General features: G+C 36.9%; 1 protein-coding gene across 3 annotated transcripts in view; it reads left to right on the top strand.

Moving 5' to 3' along the window:
* Nucleotides 1–21,050, top strand: part of ESRRG (estrogen related receptor gamma) — a gene marked incomplete at both ends in the record, with an annotated part of 217,045 nt that overhangs the window by 149,350 nt on the left and 46,645 nt on the right. For 2 of the 3 annotated variants that reach the window (XM_081225320.1, XM_081225321.1), the window contains 2 exons: nucleotides 6,185–6,295; nucleotides 9,928–10,089. In XM_081225320.1, coding sequence (XP_081081446.1) covers nucleotides 6,185–6,295; nucleotides 9,928–10,089 — 273 coding nt within the window. Of the gene's footprint in view, nucleotides 1–6,184; nucleotides 6,296–9,906; nucleotides 10,090–21,050 lie in introns of all 3 variants that reach the window. The other variant, XM_081225319.1, reaches the window with a different exon arrangement.

Below are 21,050 nucleotides of genomic sequence, written 5' to 3'. Positions count from 1 at the left end.
ATAACATTTCAATAATCTAACTATTTATTTAGTAGTCATTAAAGTCACTCATCTTTTAAAATATTATTTCACTATCTTTTAAAAAATTATCAATACTTTAATATGACTATTTGCATCTTTCTTAAGTGTTCCAGGGGTCTATGTAATTAACGTTTTGAGCAAAGCTTTGTTTAAGAACAATATTATAAAAAGCCTTGTCTTTAATTTAGCAAAGTAGACTAGGACAGCCTTGTGTAATTCTCTGAAGGGGAGATCTTTTATTATCCTATGAAATGACTTTATGCTATTAAAAATGTGAAAAATAGGGCTTCCCTGGTGACGCAGTGGTTGAGAGTCCACCTGCCGATGCAGGGGACGCGGGTTCGTGCCCCGGTCCGGGAAGATCCCACATGCCGCGGAGCGGCTGGGCCCGTGAGCCATGGCCGCTGAGCCTGCGCGTCCGGAGCCTGTGCTCCGCAACGGGAGAGGCCACAACAGTGAGAGGCCCGTGTACCGCAAAAAAAAAAAAAAAAAAAAAAAAGAAGTGAGAAATACTTCTGTCTTTGGACTATATATACTGTAAAAATTTGCATTTGGGCATAAAATGTAGACTTAAAATTAGCTGACCTAAGAAGGCCTTGTGCTGAACTGTTTTATTTCTTTTGGCATTTATGTGCCTCATAGCGGGTTTTTTTGTTTTGTTTTTTTCCTTCTTGCCCTATTCCTGCTTCCTCAATTTTGTAAATTCTGACAACTTATGAGATTTGTGATTCCCTTGTGGCAATGTAGGCACATGCAGTATTTGACAGAAAAAGCAATGTGAAACGTTCTGTTTGGTAGGTAATGTAAACTATTAAAATTTTTTATTTAAAAAATGAAAGGGGTAATGGCAGTCTCCACATGAATAGAAAATCCAGTTGCCTTAATTAACTTCAAATCCTGTCAAACATTGAACATTGTGGGTATCTTATTTACTGGGAGAAATCATCTTTTTAAACTTTTTCAGAAATGATTTACAAGTGGAGTCCAAACAGAAATTGTTTGTATTTAAGATTGTAAAGATGTAGAGAGACAGGCTTTGCCATTGTAAGTGGAAATATTTGGATTAGATTGATGTTTGTTTATGGCAAATCTGGATTTTCCAGGTTCTGATCGTAAATACTGTTGTTTTTTTTTTGCTTGTTTGTTTCTGCTGAAAGTAGAGACTTTTAAATGAAATGTATTAGGTTAATTGGATAATTATCAATTCTCTACTTAACTTTGTATTGTGTGTTTCTAGCTAAACTCAGAGATAACATTTTTCTTTTTGATAGACTTTGGGTTAGCTTCTGTATCTGTTCTAAAATAAACTCTAAATGATATTATTAGTGACAGGGGCGAACAGCAAATAGAATGGGATACCAAATATTTCTGTAATCACTTAGACATCAAATAGTGTCATTATTTGGGTTTTATCCTTTGTATTATCTTACCATTTAGTCATACCTCAAATCTGTTTACCTACAGAATTGAGGCAGGGTAGACTGTGACACTCCATGGGGGTAGATTTTCAATAAATGATCACAATGCAAAATATATTTCAATAAATAATATAGCAATATTTCAACAAAATAATGATATAATGGCAATTTCCTTGGGATTTTAAGGTTTATAAGATATTTAATGATGCATTTGTATAATATCCAAATATATTAGTACATTAGTATAATATCCAAATATATTATTAGTACCTTATATTAATATAATTGGATCATTACAGCAAAACACCAGGGAGGTTATTGTCTTAACATCCATCTTATATTTGGAAAAGCAACCAGGTTAAGGAACTCAACAAAATTTACGGAGCTTGTTAATGAAAGAGCCAGAAAGAAACCATTCTGATTTGCAAACTATGCTTTATTTTTTTCCATGTTCTTCATATAATATTTAGGAATAAATTATATTATTACAGTTGGAAACATTTTTCTGGAAAAACTTTAAAACTAGAAATATACTGAAAATAGACTAATTTATTTATTGGCATATAGTTGCTTTACACTGCTGTGTCAGTTTCTGCTGTACAGCAAAGTGAATCAGCCATACATATACATACATCCCCTCTTTTTTGGATTTCCTTCCCATTTAGGTCACCACAGAGCACCAAGTAGAGTTCCCTGTGCTATAGAGTAGGTTCTCATTAGTTATCTGTTTTATACATAGTAACATATATATGTGAAAATAGACTTCTTAATGATATCTGTATAGTATTGTTTTATCAGACCCTTTAAAATAACATTATTAAAGTTTCAGTGCATATATCATTATGACTCAGATGAATAAATCTGTTTATTTTCAAAGATGCACAAATAAAGAAGCTGGGTCCACATGTTTGAACACATAGTTTGGGCTGATTTAACTTTGAAACCTATGTCACTTGTGTATTTCCGTGTTATATGGTTGTCCTTGGGGGAAAACAAAACTGGTTTTACTGACTATGTTTTTTCTCCAACAGAACTGAATAAATTGATGAATAATTTTAGTATGATGTAGAAGTAGTTGCAGGTGTGTTACTAGGATTTGAGTTCAAACATTTCACTGAGTATGAAGTCAGCTAAACTAAATCATTATCATCATCATCATGTCTCTAGAAGATGCATAAAAAGAAGATTTTCCAGATTTTGAAAAGAGGTTAAAAGCAGTATAAATATTTTTTACTTGAAACTGTTGATTTTTGCCTACTTTTAACCCCCTAAAATGGGAGTAAAACTTTCACATAAAAGTTATTATGATCTTTTAAAATATATCGACTCTAGAAATTTTTACCATTAATTGTTATCTAAACTTGGCAGGAACAATTTTTCTGTATATTGACTGCCCATCAACTTTCGCTACATAATTGTATTAATTATTAATTATGTAGTATTAATATCTATTTTTTCCCTTTACAGTCATCTACTGAATACCATATACATAAAGTTATAAATCATAAAAGAATGCTTTGTCCAACTGATCTTTATTTTAGGAAGTAAGAAAGTGTTAAATCATGGCTTTTGTAAAAAAGTACTTGAATATTTAGAAACTGGATAAATATGTAGATGGTATGGATGGATGGATGGATAGATAGTAGTTTTATCTATCCACACACTGAAAGGAGGTGAGAGGGAGGGAAGAAAGCAAGAAAAAGAGGGAAAAGGAGAAAGAGAAAGCGAGAATGAACATAAGAGTGAGAACGCTCCTTTAGATTTTGGAGGAGCACGTAAAAATAATATGAATATTTCAGTAATTCATTGTTCAAAGTTGAAAGGCAATGCACAGTAGTAAAATTATTTCACAATACTTAAAGGATCTATTCCTACAAATACAAAGCATATCCCATAATGCATAATAAAAATTCTGTCAATCAAGTATATGTATTTTTTTCTTCATGATGTTTAGTAACTAGTTTTCAGTGTTGCACTTCTCCTATAAACTTGGACCAGTTGGCTAAGCTGATTGGTGGCTTTAGTGTGATATAACTGTGTCGGAATTGTTTCCAGCCAAGACCTTGAATCCAGTCTTTCAGCCATGATCCTCTTCCATAGGCCTTCAGGATGGACGAAATCCATTGTCAGAAACTCACCAGCTCTGACTCCTGTGTTGGAAAATACATAGTGTATTGTTCAGTATCTGAGCACGTGAGGCTATATTGTTCATGGTGAACTCATGCCTTGACAGACACCAAAAGCAAAGTTTGGAGTCTACAAACCTAATCGAGATGCATTCTGTGAGCTTTTTTGGTTCTTTTATTTTTTTTTAATTTTTAAAATTTTTATTGGAGTATAGTTGATTTACAGTGTTGAATTAGTTCTGCTGTACAGCAAAGTAAATCAGTTATGCATATACATATATCCACTCTTTTTTAGATTCTTGTCTCATATAGGTCATTACAGAGTACTGAGTAGAGTTCCCTGTGCTGTACAGTAGGTCCTTGTTGATTATCTGTTTTATATATAGTAGTGTGTGTATGTCAGGCTTTCTTGGTTCTAACAATTTCAGAGTTGTTTTTAAATGTTTCCTCCTTTTTTTAGCCTTCGTCTGTCATTGTCTTTCTCTCTCTCTCTCTGTTTCATCCTGCCTTCTCTTCACACCTCTGATCATATCACATTAATGTTTACATTGCATTGGAGCTGGATGCCAAACGTGTTATGGCACCACTTTTAGTTATATATGGTTTTAATTTTCTAAACTCTTATAATGAAAAATTTAAAATTCTTATAATGAAACAAATTTGAATGGATCTCAGATGAACAGACAAAATGTGACCACATTATATAAACTGGAAAAATATCTTGGAGAAAGAAAGAAACGAAAAAAGACAAAACATGACTAAAGGGGGGGAAAGGGGGAAGGTGTTAAACTTTAGTAAATTAAATATAGACACAATAAAAATAGAACATTAGAAATTAGATAAACGAAGGAATGGAACCCTAGGCACAAAATTGCTCTAAAAACAGCAGTCAAGAAATGTTTCTTCATGACTCACAAGCATTCTATTTTCATTGAATACGTAGAGACTGTACCTAAGCTCTTTGTTTTTGATATTTGTTTGTCTAAACCTACTTACTTGCTCTTGAAGTTGTCTCGTGATATCACTTAAAACTCTGCTCTGATGTTTCAGTTTGACATTTCAGGGTTTATCTAGAACCAAGTGTATGTTTGTGTGTATCACTAAAAGGAAATCAACTCTTAAAGTAGCAGTATTAAGGTAATATGAAAAGTTATGCTTTTCTTTAGCTCATGGATTGATAAGCACCTTTAACATATGAGTATATATATTCACCTTCAGGATTCACATAGAAATATATCAGCCTTTCCCAAACTGTTTCATATAATTCAGTTACACCACAACTCACATGTTCCACATGATATTAACAAATGTTCCAAAAACAGGATCCTTGGTTAAATTGGTTTGCAAAACATTGCATAGGCTGTATCTCCATCTGAGAGTTTTATTTGAGAGTTAGTTGCATGTTAAAGGCTCTGAGAGGGCCTTCAGTAAATTAACAATACTGAGGATACTGTTAAACCAAATCTATCTTCTGGACAGTTTGAGAAATAACAAAATACATACAATGAATTACTTGGTTGTGAATTTATGAATGGATAATGTTAATACTGTCTTATCAATTAAGGTACAATCTAAGACCACAAAGCGAATCTCTCACCTCTCTCTTACTCCCATGTAATCTTCTCTTTATTTGATAAAGATTTATATGTTTCTATCCTAAACTTTACAATTACAGACTGGAAACCACGTTGTTAACAAGCGCCCCTCCCCCCCTCCCCACTGCCCGTGTAAATGAAACATTTCTTTCTTTTTAATCCCTTTCTTTCCCTTTTGCCCCTTTCCTTAATGTTACAGATCCACTACCAGCAATACCTCCCTGAATCTTGACCCAGTCCATCACTCATGGGGAAAAAGTATTACTAAACGCCAGTCTACTTTGGCCTACTTTCTAGCTTCATGCTTCATCTCTGCCCTCCTAACAAATCCCTCCTTTGCCATCCTAGCCTCCTGAATTCAGGAATCTCCTCCTTCTAACCTGCGTTCAGTCCAAACCTGCTCTGTTTTCTCTCATTTGAAGGAAAATACAAACGTGTGCCAAAATGTAAAGAACATGCTCCTTCTGAGACATGTTGACTTAGAACCTGGAACGATCCTTGCATCTCATCTTGTGTAGTGGGGTTCCAGCTGTCTACAACATGTAGGGGTTTTCAACTCAATTCAGTTCCACAGGTCCATGTGGAGTCCTCTGATAGACGGGCGTGGATTGAACAGCTCTGGGTCTACTGATCTATCTACTCAAGCCCACACATTGAGCTTTCAGGGGTGACTGATGAAGGGGATACACATTGCCAATGTCTTTAATTTGAGAAACTGTGTTAGCCCCAAATTCCAGTCTCTTTGTATTAATTCTCAAGGAAAGGTGCCTTTCCTTTGGTATGTAGGTGACTCTGATGGCCTTGCATAAATGTCTTTCAGCTTGGTCATCTCTGACAGGTTTAGTTTCCAACCTGTGCCAGTGTTGGTTTAGCCGTCACTTTTTTACGTTCCTCTACTTCCCCTGGACCCTTCTGCAATCTACTCTCTGTTTACCTAGCACCCTTGGATGATACTCTCTATGTATTTGATTGGTCTCAAAGATAGTTACCTCAACAGTAAGGAAGTGCCTGTCTTTCCCCACAGGAGTGCGTCTTGACAGAGTACGTGGAGGTCGGCAGAAGTACAAGCGCAGAATAGATGCGGAGAACAGCCCGTACCTGAACCCTCAGTTGGTGCAGCCAGCCAAAAAGCCATGTAAGTACAGCAGACATGTCTGACTTTCCAGCACATGACATCCTCCCAGCTGGCTCTAGGTACATCAGTTTTGGCATGCCCATTCCTACTGACTCCAACGAGACTTCTCTTTGTTGGCGGGGGTGGGGAGAGGTGGCTTTATTCCCAAGGATTACCTTTGAAGAGCAACAGCAACTCAGCTAATTATCTTTTTGTCCTATGGTTTTCTCCCCCTCTACCTTTTTTTCACCTAGTCATTTTGTGGAAGCACAAGCATACCAAGGCATAGCTTATATAGTGCGAATTTTACATTTACGGGTTATCTTTATTTTCAGAGGTACATAAAATGGATCGTACCATGATCATTAGTTCATTGGAGCTGTTAGTTTCAGATTTCACAAGAAAGTGATTTTTGTAGTTTTCACTAGCTAAATGAGTTTGTTCAACCTCCCAATGAAAATACATTAGGAGCCTCATTAATTTAGAGCTCTAGAAGGTTAACACACTAGCTAGCAATAGATTAAAACAAGAATGGGCCCTACTGATAACAAGCATAGGTTGGTGGTTCCATTTCAGATGCCCTTATGGGCATTATGAATCGTTTTTTAAAAGCCCATGGTTTGATAATGCCCGGCTGCAATTTGAAACAATGGTAGGTACGTAGCTAAAATGCAAGCCCCATTCTCTTTGTCACTAGCTAAAAAGAGCTAGAATATAGATTGAGGCAGTGAACTGTGTGCCAGTTTCTGAAAAATCAGTTCATGGCTGTAGTGCAAAAGAGCTAACATTTTAGGATGTTTATGCATAGAGTTTATACGAGACACCGAAAGTGTTTTGGTGGAAACAATTCTCACATTTAGCCGTCTCTGTCTCAGAAGACAAAACCAGCCCTCACCAGAGGAAGTTGCAGCTATAGCAGTTCTAGAAAAGACACGGGTAATTTTTGATCTGCTTTCTAGGGAAGAGAAAAAGTGTCTTCTTCTCATTCAGGTTCTCCAGGAGGGGTCGCTGCTATGCATCATCCGTGTGAGCATATGGGCGTCTGTTAAATACATAAAACAGACCCTGAACTGTAAATGAAAGGACATTTTAGCTATGTCAAAGGAAAAACAACCAGTTTTACATAAAATTAAAGCTTAAGTGAACATATGGCATGGTTTCCTTTTGCCTTTCCAAAAAACATTATGTTGATTATACCTTCAATTGTCCAATCTGGCATCTTCTCCTCAGCCTGCATAAGCTGTTTGGCATTCCGCAAATACAATCTAGGACTGCATTAAGCAGATTTTGCACATTAGAATAAAAAAACTTTCTGATAATACAATAAAATGCAATAAACACTAATGCTTAATTTCATTAGAGGTTTCGTTTTCCTGGATTCACTAATATCCAGACTGGCCATTTCTCATTCATTTTATACGAAGTCGACTGACACCATTGATGATATCCTCTACCGAGAGAAAAATGAGCCCCAGCCCATTCGTAAGTCCACAGGATGGATTAAGAAACATCTATGGTTTTTGGCGTAAACCTGAGAAATTGGGAAGAGGCTTGTCAAGTACCTTTAAGAAGATTACAGCAATTTCAGTGAGCTCCATTTGTCTGAGATAAAAGAGGACTCCTAATAAATCATTACTCATTATCTTAAGGCCTCTGTGTTCATTTTCCTTAGTCTATCCAATTAGTGTATTTTGGTAACAAACATTTATAAAACTTAATTTTCAGATCCTGTCAGATAAATGTCAAGAGACCAGGCATGGGCTTTGCTCAGAAAGTGGCTGGGGGAGATTTCTGGAGCCTGACTGATTTGTTTGTATACTACAAAAGCCCAAGAATGAAAATTGGGTTCTATTGATTCTAATTAGGGAAACATTAAATAAGATTCACCTAGAAACAGTGCTGCCGGCTATTCCATTTTCTGAATGATAGGAATTTCTAAGCTTCCACCAAATTTCTCTGACCCCCTCCAGTCAAGTATCCAGTGGCTTGGGTAAAACAGGTTGCATTTTCCCTGTACTAAAAGAACTCGAATCACGATTTCCTTCCATTACATTTTTGTACCCTTTATTACTGCATTTTCTTCTAATCCTGAGGATCTAGTAGTTGCTGACAGGTTTTGCTGCATTGTCAGAGCAATGAAAGTGGAAACTTTTCCAAGCGTAGCTAAAAAACAGGGTGTTGTTTCGATAGCATATATGAGAACAAATGTCATTCTCTTCAGATCCTACAAATTAAAAAAAAAAGAATATTTGATTTTAATTTCTAGAAAATACGATATTTGGGAATACTTCCTCCCAAATCTGTATTTTTAATTTGATAATAATTGAATATTACTGCCATTGAATGGTTATCTGTTGATCATTTGAAGTGAACAGAATTCATGTGGCAGTCATAGTAGTAAAAATTTTAAACTCTATCAGAAAAATTACAAATTGTAGCTTGGATAAGTATCCTTGTTATGTTGTTACAGCAGACAAAAAAAGAAATATGTTTTCAATTCTAAGGTATATGAAGTCTTTTCATTTTGTGTTAAAAAAGTTAAAAATATATAGGGAAAGGCAAAGGGTCTAGTAAATGTAGAGGAACCTTTGACTTGGCTCACAAAGATCCCATTTAATACCCTAGTTTTCTAGAGTAATAGGACACAGACATTGAAATCTCTGAGTTTATTCTTACCTATTTGTATTTCCTCACTTAGAAGAAAGCATCAAATCTAAAGCTACATGTAGAAATTGAAAGTGGGGCCAACAAGAAAAATCATTCTGTTAGCAAGGCTTTATAACCCCTTCCATAAACTCTCACATGGCCCTGAGCAATAAAACACATTTGATGTGATGCTTTCCATTTGTCTCTAGTGTTTATTTTATGAAGGATTTTAAAAACATATATCACAAATTTCAGACAGATAAATCTGAACCAGAGAATGAACTAAAGACAACAGATGAAAATAGAGGATTAAAGTATTAGACGCTCCAAAGAGGAAATACAGTCACATTTAAGTTGGAGTATTTTTCTGGAAACTGACATTGGCTATATTTGGAAGATGGGCCGGGTGTGTGGGGAGGGGGAGAAAGGCACGTCGTTCGTATTGAATGCATCCCACAGAGACAGAGTTATACAGTCAGTAATTCACCCCGGCAGCAGGGCTCTGACCTTTGCTCTTCTTTAAAGGAATTAGGACAGTTAATGACTTCCATGCCCATTATGTCTATGGGCAGTAGGAGTTCTTTGCCTCCTGCATTATGTTCTATATTTCAATGGTTTATGTGGATATTTATTTTAAAGCTGTTGTATGCTATTTAATCTGCTTCCCCAGATCCCACTTAAGAATCAAAGAGCAGACCCAGAAAGCCTCTAACTTCTCTTATCTGTTTGCTATAAAAAATTTCATTACAGGACAGATGCTTCATTCCAGCAAAGGCAGGTAAAGCCAAGAAGAAACAAAGAACTATTACAACTGCTATGGGTTTTCCAGAACACTGTTTAATATATATATGTTGAACCGTAAATGGAATATTTGGGGTTGATTATAGGTGTTTGTGGGGTTTTTTTGTTTTGTTTTTGTTTTTGCTCAAAACACCACCTAGTTTAGAACGTGCGAAAGAGGGATGAAGCTACTAGTGATCTTGTAGTGCTCTGGTCTGATTCTGCAGATAACAAGATTGTCTCACATTTATTGGTGGCTGAACCGGAGAAGATCTATGCCATGCCTGACCCTACTGTTCCCGACAGTGACATCAAAGCCCTCACTACACTGTGCGACTTGGCCGATCGAGAATTGGTGGTTATCATTGGATGGGCGAAGCATATTCCAGGTACCTTTTCTGAAATGAAAAAAGTTTGCAATTAATTCCCTAGGCTTTATATGTTGATTTAGGCAAATTCACAATTTTCTCATTAGGATTTTTAATTTATATTTATTTATTTTAATTTACTTTTTATTTGTATTTTTTAAATTAATTTATTGTTCTTGGCCACACTGCACGGCTTGTGAGAACTTAGTTCCCCAACCAGGGATTGAACCCGAACCATCGACAGTGAAAGCACAGAGTCTCAACCACTGCACCATCAGGGAATTCCCGTTCATTAGGATTTTTTTAAACCTTTACATTTGTTTTTGTCATACTTAATTTAGTGCTTTCTTGGTCCTAATAGAATCATATGCCTTTTTTATAACTGTACCATCTTGAATGCTTGTTAATTATTTTTTCGCATATGAAGGTACTATTGCCAACCTAAGATAAAGAGAATATAACTTGTTAAAATATTTCTTTATTCTCTTAAAAAGTCCGAGTTTTCTCCTAAGGAAATACTTCTTTTTTTTCTTTTCACTTTAAATAAATGTTTATGAATAGGGGGCTTTAAGGCAGACAGCCTGGGTATAAGTCCTGCCTGGCCTGCCAATGGGACAACTTCCTGAACTTACTCTATCTTAGCTTCCTAAACCCTAAATAAAGCTATAATATCGTAATAAAAAAAAGTTTTTGTCAGGAGTAGTCTAGATACCTTTTTTCCTTTTAAAAATCACTTATTTTGTTGTTCATAGTGGCGATTTATACTGAATTGTTTTTCATATTTGCATATTGCTTTGGTTTACAATTAGATATTTACCATGAATTTATACATAAATTATGAAAATAAATGTTAAATTGACATTGTAAATATTCTCACATGGTGACTTAAAAGTAGTATTTCAGGGTTTTTTTTTTTAATATTTATTTATTTATTTATTTGATTGCGCTGGGTCTTAGTTATGGCAGGCAGGCTCCTTAGTTGTGGCATGCGAACTCTTAGTTGCAGCATGCATGTGGGATCTAGTTCCCTGACCAGAGATCGAACCCGGGCCCCCTGCATTGGGAGTACAGAGTCTTATCCACTGCGCCCCCAGGGAAGTCCCAAAAGTAGTATTTTAACGTATCCAATTATTTTTCTCTCCAGACCTGTCCTTAGATCAGTGAACATATACCTGATCACAAGGTTTAAGAATTTTAGTAGTCTGCTTGAATTATTGTTTGTTTGAGCTTTGATCTTCAACTAGTTTACAAACAAATTTTTGGACAATGAGCCGTGTTTCTTTGGTACAGTGAACTTATTTCTGTCTCCTTAAACTAGTTTGTCTTTATGCTTTGAATGCTACAGTAATTTCTTTAATCAAATTGATGGAAGTCCCTTTCCCAGCCCACACTGAAACCAATTTATTGGTCATGATACGCCAGCTATGTTGCTAACAGTCGTAACGAACTGTCAGGCGATATCGCAGTGAAGCTAATTTGAAGTCATTAGGTGTGCAGCGTTCAGGCGACAATTTGTTACAGTGCTTGGGAACACAGCTGACATTTCTGAATGGCTTTGTTCACTGCAGTTCTAGATGAGGCCAAGCAAATTGTAAACTAATTTAAACATCACTCTGTATTATACCAGCTACTTTGTCTTACACTGTTTGCTAATAAAGCACCCCAAATTAAGTCAAAACTAGTTAAATAGGTGAGCTGGAGTGTATTCTTTAGAAGATACCTCCACAAGGGTCACTACATCTAAAAGAAAGATGAGAATTTGATTGTGTGGATAGCTGATTTGCATTTGGATTGTGATCATATCTATAAGGTTTTTAGAAAAAGCAAAAAAAATAGAAATAGAATATGCTGAAAGATGGTAAGACATTGGAAGTTGTAGCAGTGGAAACAACCAGAATTTGCCTAAACAGTGTATGAAAACTTTTTTGGAAGGAAAGTGTTATGAAGGGTTTTAGAAAGAAACAAAACTAAGATTTGTTGAAGTGTCCACAGATACTTTTAAAAATAATCAATATATATTATATCATTTACATTTATCCACACACACACGTACACAGACGTACATACTCAGAGATATAAAATAGCATTCTTCTAACCCAGGGTTTCTCAGTCTTGACGCAATTGATGTTTGGAACCAGATAATCTTTTGTTATGGGGCCTGTCCTGTTCCTTGTAGGTTATTTAGCAGCATCCTTGGTTTCTACCTATTAGCATCCTTGAGTTGTAACAAACAAAAATGTCTTCACACATTGCCAGATGTCCTCTTGGGGGGCAAAATCATGCCCCTCTTCCCGGGTTGAGACCCACTGTTCTAACCCAGGAATCAGATATTATTATCCTTAATTCAAAGATAGGGAGATCTGGGGCAGAGAGAGGTAAAAACACTTGCACGAGTTCACAAATGTATCCAGAGCCTTCAAAGCCCACATTCAACATTGCTTCCTGGAGTAGAATCAGGATAGTTTAGTCCCCCAGTTGACTACATTTGAAAGAATTATTTCAAAATAAAAATGGTAGTGTTATTGATAGTAAGAGCATAAAAGGCTGTGTCACTCTGACTCCAAACCGCCCATTATTTCAGAGAATTCTGCTCAAGTTCTCCCTGAATTAAGAAATTTGTTAAGCCCATATTTTGTTATCGTACAGACATTCCATAATAACGATCAAGAAAAGTCAACAACTCTGTCTGCTGCTCTCTGGTAAGGAAAAGTCAGTGATAAATTTGTGGGTCCAGTTGTGTATCTAAGTAGAAACGTCAGCTTACAGAGGAACTTGTCACAGTAAAGGGGCTCTGGTGACCTTTGTGAAGACAGTAACTTTAAATAACTATGAGTAACAGCATTCCAGTGGTGGAAACAATTGCTATACGATTATGTGTTCAGTCTTAAGCCGAGGCTTAGAATTGGTAGGGGCTGACGTTATTCTCTCTCCCCAGCAAATGCCAGAGGAGGTTACTGTGCAATGATGATTCACAGCTCTGGTTTTCGTGATACCCGGAGGGTGTTTTAAATGATTGCAAGGAGTATCTTGGCTTTTCAGAGAGGGATTAGCAAAACACGAATTCACTGAAATGCCTTTACATTTCATAACAGTAAGTGTGCCATGCAGTGTTCGGAGGTAGAAGTAAAAGATGCTGTGATACCAGCGTGCTGGCCTATATACCCGGGTTCAGGGAGCCTGGGCACGGCAGCAACATGGAGCATGGGATGGGGAGGGGGTAAAGCCAAAGAGAATATAAAGATGAACGTCTCATTTCTGCCTTGATAAATGTAAACATGTGTTTTTGATACCATGACCTAGTCCTCATAACTGGGGTCAGAGCTGGAATTAAAGCCAAATCAGAACAGAAATTTCACCTGTCTTAATCTTCACTTCAAAATTGTGCACTTTTTTTTAATGCTTCTGTTAAAACTAAAGTGAAATCTTTTTTTAAAATATACTAAGATCCAAGCCTTTGCTCTCTCTATGCTGCTCTCAGTTTGTGGAATCACACACTCATACACACACACACACACACACACACACTTTTTAAAAATTAAGTTTAGCGTATAAGATCAGAGCAGTAGCCTTTCTGCACTCCTGGGAAGATACTTTTGTATACTTGCTTTTGCTACATAAAAAAGTGACAAATTCAACAAAAGAAAATATTGAAGAAGAATACATAGGGAGTGGGGGTTTTTTTTTATCAGTAAATAGAATTAGTTGACTTACTTTAATAAATCACATAAATGGAAAAGTGTGTTGTTCTGAAACATGACCATACTTTATCTCTAGAAGCAAAAAGATCACAAGGGCTTTAGAAAATGCTTGACTTTAGTTGAAGGAGCATAAGGGCACCAGAACAGATGATGGTGCCCTAATAGCCCTTTTTAAGAATGACAGGGCCCCACCATTAGCATCCTTTTATATCCTTGGAAATTGCTCATGCCTCGCTTTTCTGGTTCCTATCTGCCTGACTCTTTTTTATTTCTCTTTCAATTTCGTCCGCGCTCGGATAAGCGCATGCTAACACAATATGATTGAGCTGTAAAATGGACCGCTGTCGCCTCTAATCTCTTTTATGTAGATACGGAGGTCCTGCACACTCCACTTCATTCTCTCTCCATTGTTGGCCTTTTTTAGAATGGGCTGCCAAGTAATGGAGGCTCCGTCAAATATTAGAGCTAGGTTTCACAGGGTGTGATAAGACGATTATCAGCCCAGCAGTCAGATCTATTATTATTCTTTGTGGTTGATTAAAATATTATTTTGTACTGTAACTTTGTTAGCAAAATGCAGAATGTGCTTCGTCAGATGGTGCTTTAAAAAGCATCACCCATATTAGCTGACCTATATAAGTGGCTTACATATATTTATGGATCTTGCCAGACGGATGACTTTAAGAGAAAGGTATTTGAACAATTCAGTGAATGAATGTATTTTAGAAGTTGTTTTTTCCTTTATCAAATATGGCAGATTATCAGGTGGGCTTGTTTATTTTATTTTTTTTATTTTTTTATTTTTTTTCTTTTTGCGGTATGCGGGCCTCTCACTGTTGTGGCCTCTCCCGTTGCGGAGCACAGGCTCCGGATGCGCAGGCCCAGCGGCCATGGCTCACGGGCCCAGATGCTCCGCGGCATATGGGATCCTCCCAGACCGGGGCACGAACCCGTATCCCCTGCATCGGCAGGCGGACTCTCAACCACTGCGCCACCAGGGAGGCCCGGGCTTGTTTATTTTTGATATGACAGATCAAACAATTACCTGCTGAAGAAGGAGGACTCCATTCAAGTTTGGAGCCTCTTAGTGACATTTTTAAAACAGGAAAAAAAAAAAAAACCTATAGTTTTTCTTCATACCAAATGAAGGCAGGAACTATTAAGCTCAAAAAGAAAACCACACTAGGAAGAGATGTGATAAAACAGTCTTTATGCATAGTTATTCATGTAAGAAACAGAAGTCTAAAGTATAGAAACCAGTATTCTCCATTTATTCTGAAACATTTTTTCTAAAACATTCACTTAGGAAAATGTATTAAAACTTGCTCAGCGAGTTGGCTTTTTCTAGTTTTCTCAACAGAAGTATTTAGAATTTTCTATAAATGACAGAAATCTCTAAAGAACATGGATAAACTATTTCTATATTAGGATATAAATTTTGTGAGAGAATACTCAAGACTATTTTGAACTAATATTTATGGCTAATGATACTGTTTAAAGATATATTTATTGTTCTAATGCATTTTACGTAGAGATCAATTTTTTAGATTGTATCATTCCCTAGGCGAAGTTGTGAAGGTTTTGTTTTTTAACTGCCCATTACTTATCTTAAACTGCTGGCACCATTACATGATTATGATATGTGAAAAAGCACAAAAATTGTGGTGGAAATAATTACTATAAAATTGTGTTTCCATTTGTAACACCAGGTAAGTTTTCATGTGTATATGCATGTGATTATGGTTTCACATGCAGGAAATGGCATAGTTAAGTAAGAGAGTTATGTTATATATAAAAAGGACCTAATATGCTTTTTTGTTTCTATATCATTGGCACTTGGAAAATGTACTATTGATTAGTTGATTAAAAATATGCACAGCACAAAACTATGAGTTGGCTCTGAGGCTCCGCCCTCCACCCCACTGTATAACTGAATTTACACGTAGTTGTAATTTCTACTTTGCTACAAATGAATTAAAATGATTACAGCTCTTTACTCAGGATTAATTTTTCTTATATGCATGCAACTTAATGATTTCAGAACTGTGAAGTCGTTGAGTCTTTCAGTTAAGTGGAGAAACTTTAAATTTAAGATCCAATGCCTTGGCACTTAGTAAGACTATTTAAATTATAACTATGTTCAATTATCAGATAGTTAGAAGTTATGTTTAATGTACCTGGTAGTTGTATACCTGTGTACCGGTAGTTGTGGTTTATCAAAGGTAGAATAATTCTGAAAGTAAAATCAGAAAACATGAGTTGTATATAGTTAAGTAATACTTTGTAAGTTATGTAATTTGGTCTAGCCATTAGTTATATTGTGAAAATCAAATGAGGAAAAAAAACACACATGTAAATGATACACATGCATAATTAATTTGCAACTTATAAAGAATGATCTAAAAACGTAAAATATTCAGTGTTCATTTTAGTGCCTAAGAGATTGCACATAGATTGTCATTTTATTGTAATTAGAGCCAAGTGATCCAAAAAGTTAGTATTCATAAGAGCTATTTCAAAACATATTCAGAACAAACATCCATTATAATAGAAAGGGAGGGAAAGGTTGTTTAACAAAGAGGATCTCTGTATGGATATAGCCATCATTCTGTCCTAGGTGAGCAGGACCATTAGCTTCTACATAGTCAGGTTCGTCCTCCTCGGCCATACCTAAAATAACTGAATGTTTATCAGTTTCTGAAGTCACAATTGTGATCTGGAGAAAGGAACAAGTTGAAAACTATGTTGTGAAAAAAATAATCTGAAAGATCCCCTACAGACTGGTTCATTTTCTGCGGCTACCCTTGCTAGAAAGGAGAAAGACCAACAAAGAAGGTTTGAGGTTTCCCAGACAGATGAGGTTTCCCAGACAGAGACCTGGTTCAAGAGACACCCCCAAATGGTATTAAAGATGCTCACAAAGACCTCTCCTCACCACTCAGTGCTATCGTTTGTGACCTGATGCATGGTGCTGTCACCATGCTGAATTACCTGTGCTCACGTAACCTCTGTTCCAGTATTCTGGTCCATTACTAGGTATCCCCCAAATATATTTGCCATCCATTCGTCCTCATGCCATTGTGTACCTCTGATCAACGAGGAATCATAATTTCATAGCAGTCATGAATACAATTTAAGTATTTGAGTGTCTGCTATGGACCTAATACTATGCTAGGTACTGTGGGGCTTATTAAAGCTACAGGTGACCCGATCTCCACCCTGAATCATGGATCTGTGTCTGCATAAATATCTATGCATACATGTGTGCACTGTTCTGTGGTAATCTTCTTTTTTGTGGGATTAAGCTTTCAATACAAAAACAACTGACATTGGTAGAGTTTGTTATTGTTTACAAAGCACTTTCACGAACTTTTACTTGATGTCCATAACAATTCAGTTGTTTAATTCTTATTATCCCCTAGAGTCAGGAAGTTTGATTCGCACTGTTAGTAATGTTACTTGAACCATAGAATATTTAACTTAAATGACTTTCTACCAGTAGCTTCGGTAGGTCTTTCTCCCCTATCCTACTCTACTTCCCCGTACATTTTTTGTCATTTGTTCCAGATTACCTACCTGCCTTTCATACAAGTTTAGGCAAATGGAACATATTTGCCCTATCTTTACATTTTGTCTCTACATTTATAAAATGAAGGGAGAATTGAATCAAAGAGGAAATGTATGACACACCTTTAAAATCAATAAAAATCAAGGTGTTTGATTGATAGTGTGCCCTTTATATCCCTGATCACAAATTTTAATGAAACAAGGTGATTACTGTGTAGCTACTCAGCTGAATGGTTGGAAAAGTTTTTAAATGATTGCTTGCTAAAATTGAAGGCTCTTCCTCCCCAATTCTATTCAGATTCACTTGGTTGAAGATTTCTCTATTCATAAAGTCCTAAAAGACGGTATCATTTTCAGGCAAGGAATTGTAATCGCAAAACTCTTTTAAATGCTAAGGTGACAGTATGAGTCTCATCATTCGGTTTACTGTATATATCAGAAGACTAAACAAGCCTGCAATCTACCTGAGGGTTATCAAAATATTGACATCCCATAGACCTGGCCAAACTCATATCTTTTTTTTTTTTCTTAAAGGGCTTCAAATGCTTTGCTTTTTTTTTTTATTTTTTTTATTTTTGGCTGTGTTCAGTCTTCATTTCTGTGCAAGGGCTTTCTCTAGTTGTGGCAAGCGGGGGCCACTCTTCATCACGGTGCGCGGGCCTCTCACTATCGCGGCTTCTCTTGTTACGGAGCACAGGATCCAGATGCATAGGCTCAGTAGTTGTGGCTCACGGGCCTAGTTCCTCCGCGGCATGTGGGATCTTCCCAGACCAGGGCTCGAACCCGTGTCCCCTGCATTAGCAGGCAGATTCTCAACCACTGCACTACCAGGGAAGCCCCCAACTCATATCTTTCTGTTCTGGAATTCCGTTTGTTCATAGAGCTGTTACTTCTGACTTTTAGGTTCTTCTCAAGGCTACTTGATGAGTTCAAGAGAGAAAGACTTCTGTGTCTTGTGAAAAGAATTCTATATGGAAGCTGATTTAATTAGCATAACCCATATATGCTTAAATGGTTCTTTAACATCTTTTTCCACCTCTAAAAGAAGAATTGGAGGGAGAAGTTTAAACGTGATGCTGGCGTGTTTTGTTTCTCCCTCTGCTCCACTGTGACCCTCTCTCCGTCCCTAATCCCACCCCCCTCCCGTGGGCTGGTCACACGTTTTCCCCTGCGTTCCCCTTGCTCTGCCTCAGCCAATCTCCAAATGAATGCATGTCTATCGTGGCCTTGGCTTTGGCACTCTGGATATATTGATTAATAGTTGCCCTAAGCTCCTTTTAGCAAATCAGATTTTCACTTTTAGCAAGGATTTCGCCTCTGATTTATTCAGCAAAGTGAAATGCACTAAATTGACTTTGACATTCAGGGAAAATGGCTGAAAAACAAAGAGCAGAGGAAAGAGATATAAATTGTGTGGCAGCTGGAGACTTCAAGCATCCGAGGAACAGTTTTCTGTGGAATACAGAGTAATTTGAAAGCACACAGAGAAGTGGTTTCTTCAAAAACAATGAAAAAAATGCTGAGTTTTCTTTTTGAAAGAGGGTGTAAGTATTACTCAGCTGAACTCAGAATTTCTGGTACAATGCATTCTATTTTGTCGATAAAAATAGCTGCGTAATCCAAGATTGCCTATATCTAAATGAGTTTAAGAAAGCTAGGACATAACCTCTAATTACACTGGAAAAAAGAAATAGTCAAGTCATCCCACATGAAATAGAATAGTTAATGTGAAAGTGTAAGTGCTGTGTAGTAGTATGTGTGTGTGTGTGTGTGTGTGTGTGTGTGTGTTGTAAAGAATGGAGCTTTTTCATCACCATAAAAAGAATTTGAAATAATTTTGGATCACAAGCCTCAGAAAAGCCATGTAACTTTGCTGTTCTGTTTACCTTTTTCCCAAGAACGTCTGCCTTGGCTGTATTCTTTAATGTGACTAAGTCAGCCTACTTCCTTGTTAGACCAAGTTTCGGTGAATAAGTCACCATCAGGTTCAAGATACAAAGTGTGGTTTTGATGCGTAAAAAAAAATGGTGCTGATTATGTGTAGATGAAGCAAAGAGGAAAGGGGGTTGAACTGAATTCACTGTGGACACTTGAGGGGGAATGAAAGGTGTGAGGACTGCTGAGGAGTAGTTTTGATATTGCAGATCTCATAGACTGTTGAATTGCCTCTGCCGAGAGGGGTTATCAGAGGGGTGGAAGGAGAAGGGGGAGGGGAAATCTACAGAAGGAATTTGCTGTTCATTTACCTTTTTGCTCTTCCACGTGAATTTTCCTTATTAACCAAAGTCAGGGTCCACATAGTCAAGGCACTGCCCTCCCTTTAACTATACTTTTTCATTTTTCTCTTTCTTTTCATTTTCAGCAAATCAGTGTCCAAAGTGACCCAAGCCATCCACATCAGTGGCATCTTACCAATCAGATAATATTTTAACATTATACCAAACATGTCCACAGGCATATGATTTCCCTAAAGTCAGGCTGCTTCCTCCCCAATTCAGGCCACTTTTCAACCTTCATAAATGATTCTTAGAAGAACCCAATTAGGAGAACGTATTTAACCTGCTAAAAATCCCTTTAATTGACCAAACTTTCTAAGAAGCTTATGGTATATGATAAACAGATATAATACCTCCATTTGTTTATAAATACCTTGATATTTCTCTTAAGAAAAATAATTTCTTGGTTTTCCCCAGAAAAAAAAAAACAACAGTGATTTTCTCAGAAGCAATCAACCACTTTTATTTTTTATTTATTTTTGCCAGGTTATATATTTTTTTCCTCCACCAAGAATCAGGAATGATGTACAAAGTACACAAACCCCAAGTCAAAGGGGTATTCAGCTTTCATTTTATACTTGGATCTCTTAATGTGAACTTCATTGCTATTATTATATGAGTTAAAAGTACTAATGCATCATAATTTAGTTAAAGAGAAACATATAGTGGGTAAATACCACCTCTTGGTAATTCTAAGCTCTAGAGTCAATTCACCTTAGTTCATCCCACAATTTTACATGTCTCCATTTAACCACAGAACTTTGCTTCCAATAAGGAAATTATATTTCCATTGCCAGAATGGGCAATTAAGTCCTCACTACATATTGTTAATACTATAAAATCAAGAAAGGGAAAGGACGAGTTTCTTCCACTGGATTCAGATTAAGCCAGTGGATGACCAGCCGTCCAGGTCAGTAGCACAGCCTGTATGGATTTAGAGAGTCATTGGAGCCCAATGAAACACTGTAACTCCAGGGGCGTCTCTGAAGAGCAGCTCCCTCCTCTCTGTACGAAGGGGGCTTCACACCTGCTTAACCTACATTAGGGAAGGATTAATTCCCTGAAGTGCTGGGCCCCCTCAGCCAGGTGGCATGTTTGTGGCAGGGCACATGGTAGCCTGGGCTGAGGAGGGAGAGAGGGAACAGCTACGGGTTCAAGGAAGGACTGACTCCTCCTGACATGGTCAGCACTTTAGGAAAAACAATAGTCCAGCTCTATTTAATCTTGTGATTTTCTGTGTCATGGCAGAGCCCAGTCTGCAATGCAGACTTGTAAATGTAAAAGAGGAACATCCTCCCAAAGGTCCTTTCAACTGTGCATATTACTCAGATTAACCTTTTGTGGAAAAACATGGAATCTCTACTTAAACATTTCAGATTTATTTCTGTGAATGGCTGTGATACTGAAGCAAAGTGCTGTATGATAGATTTTCCCAAAGTTT

Source organism: Mesoplodon bidens (assembly GCF_964165515.1).
Source record: "Mesoplodon bidens genome assembly, chromosome: 2".
Lineage (NCBI taxonomy): Eukaryota > Metazoa > Chordata > Mammalia > Artiodactyla > Ziphiidae > Mesoplodon > Mesoplodon bidens.
Note: the sequence above shows the minus strand (reverse complement) of the source record. Positions and strands in the feature narration are given on the sequence as shown.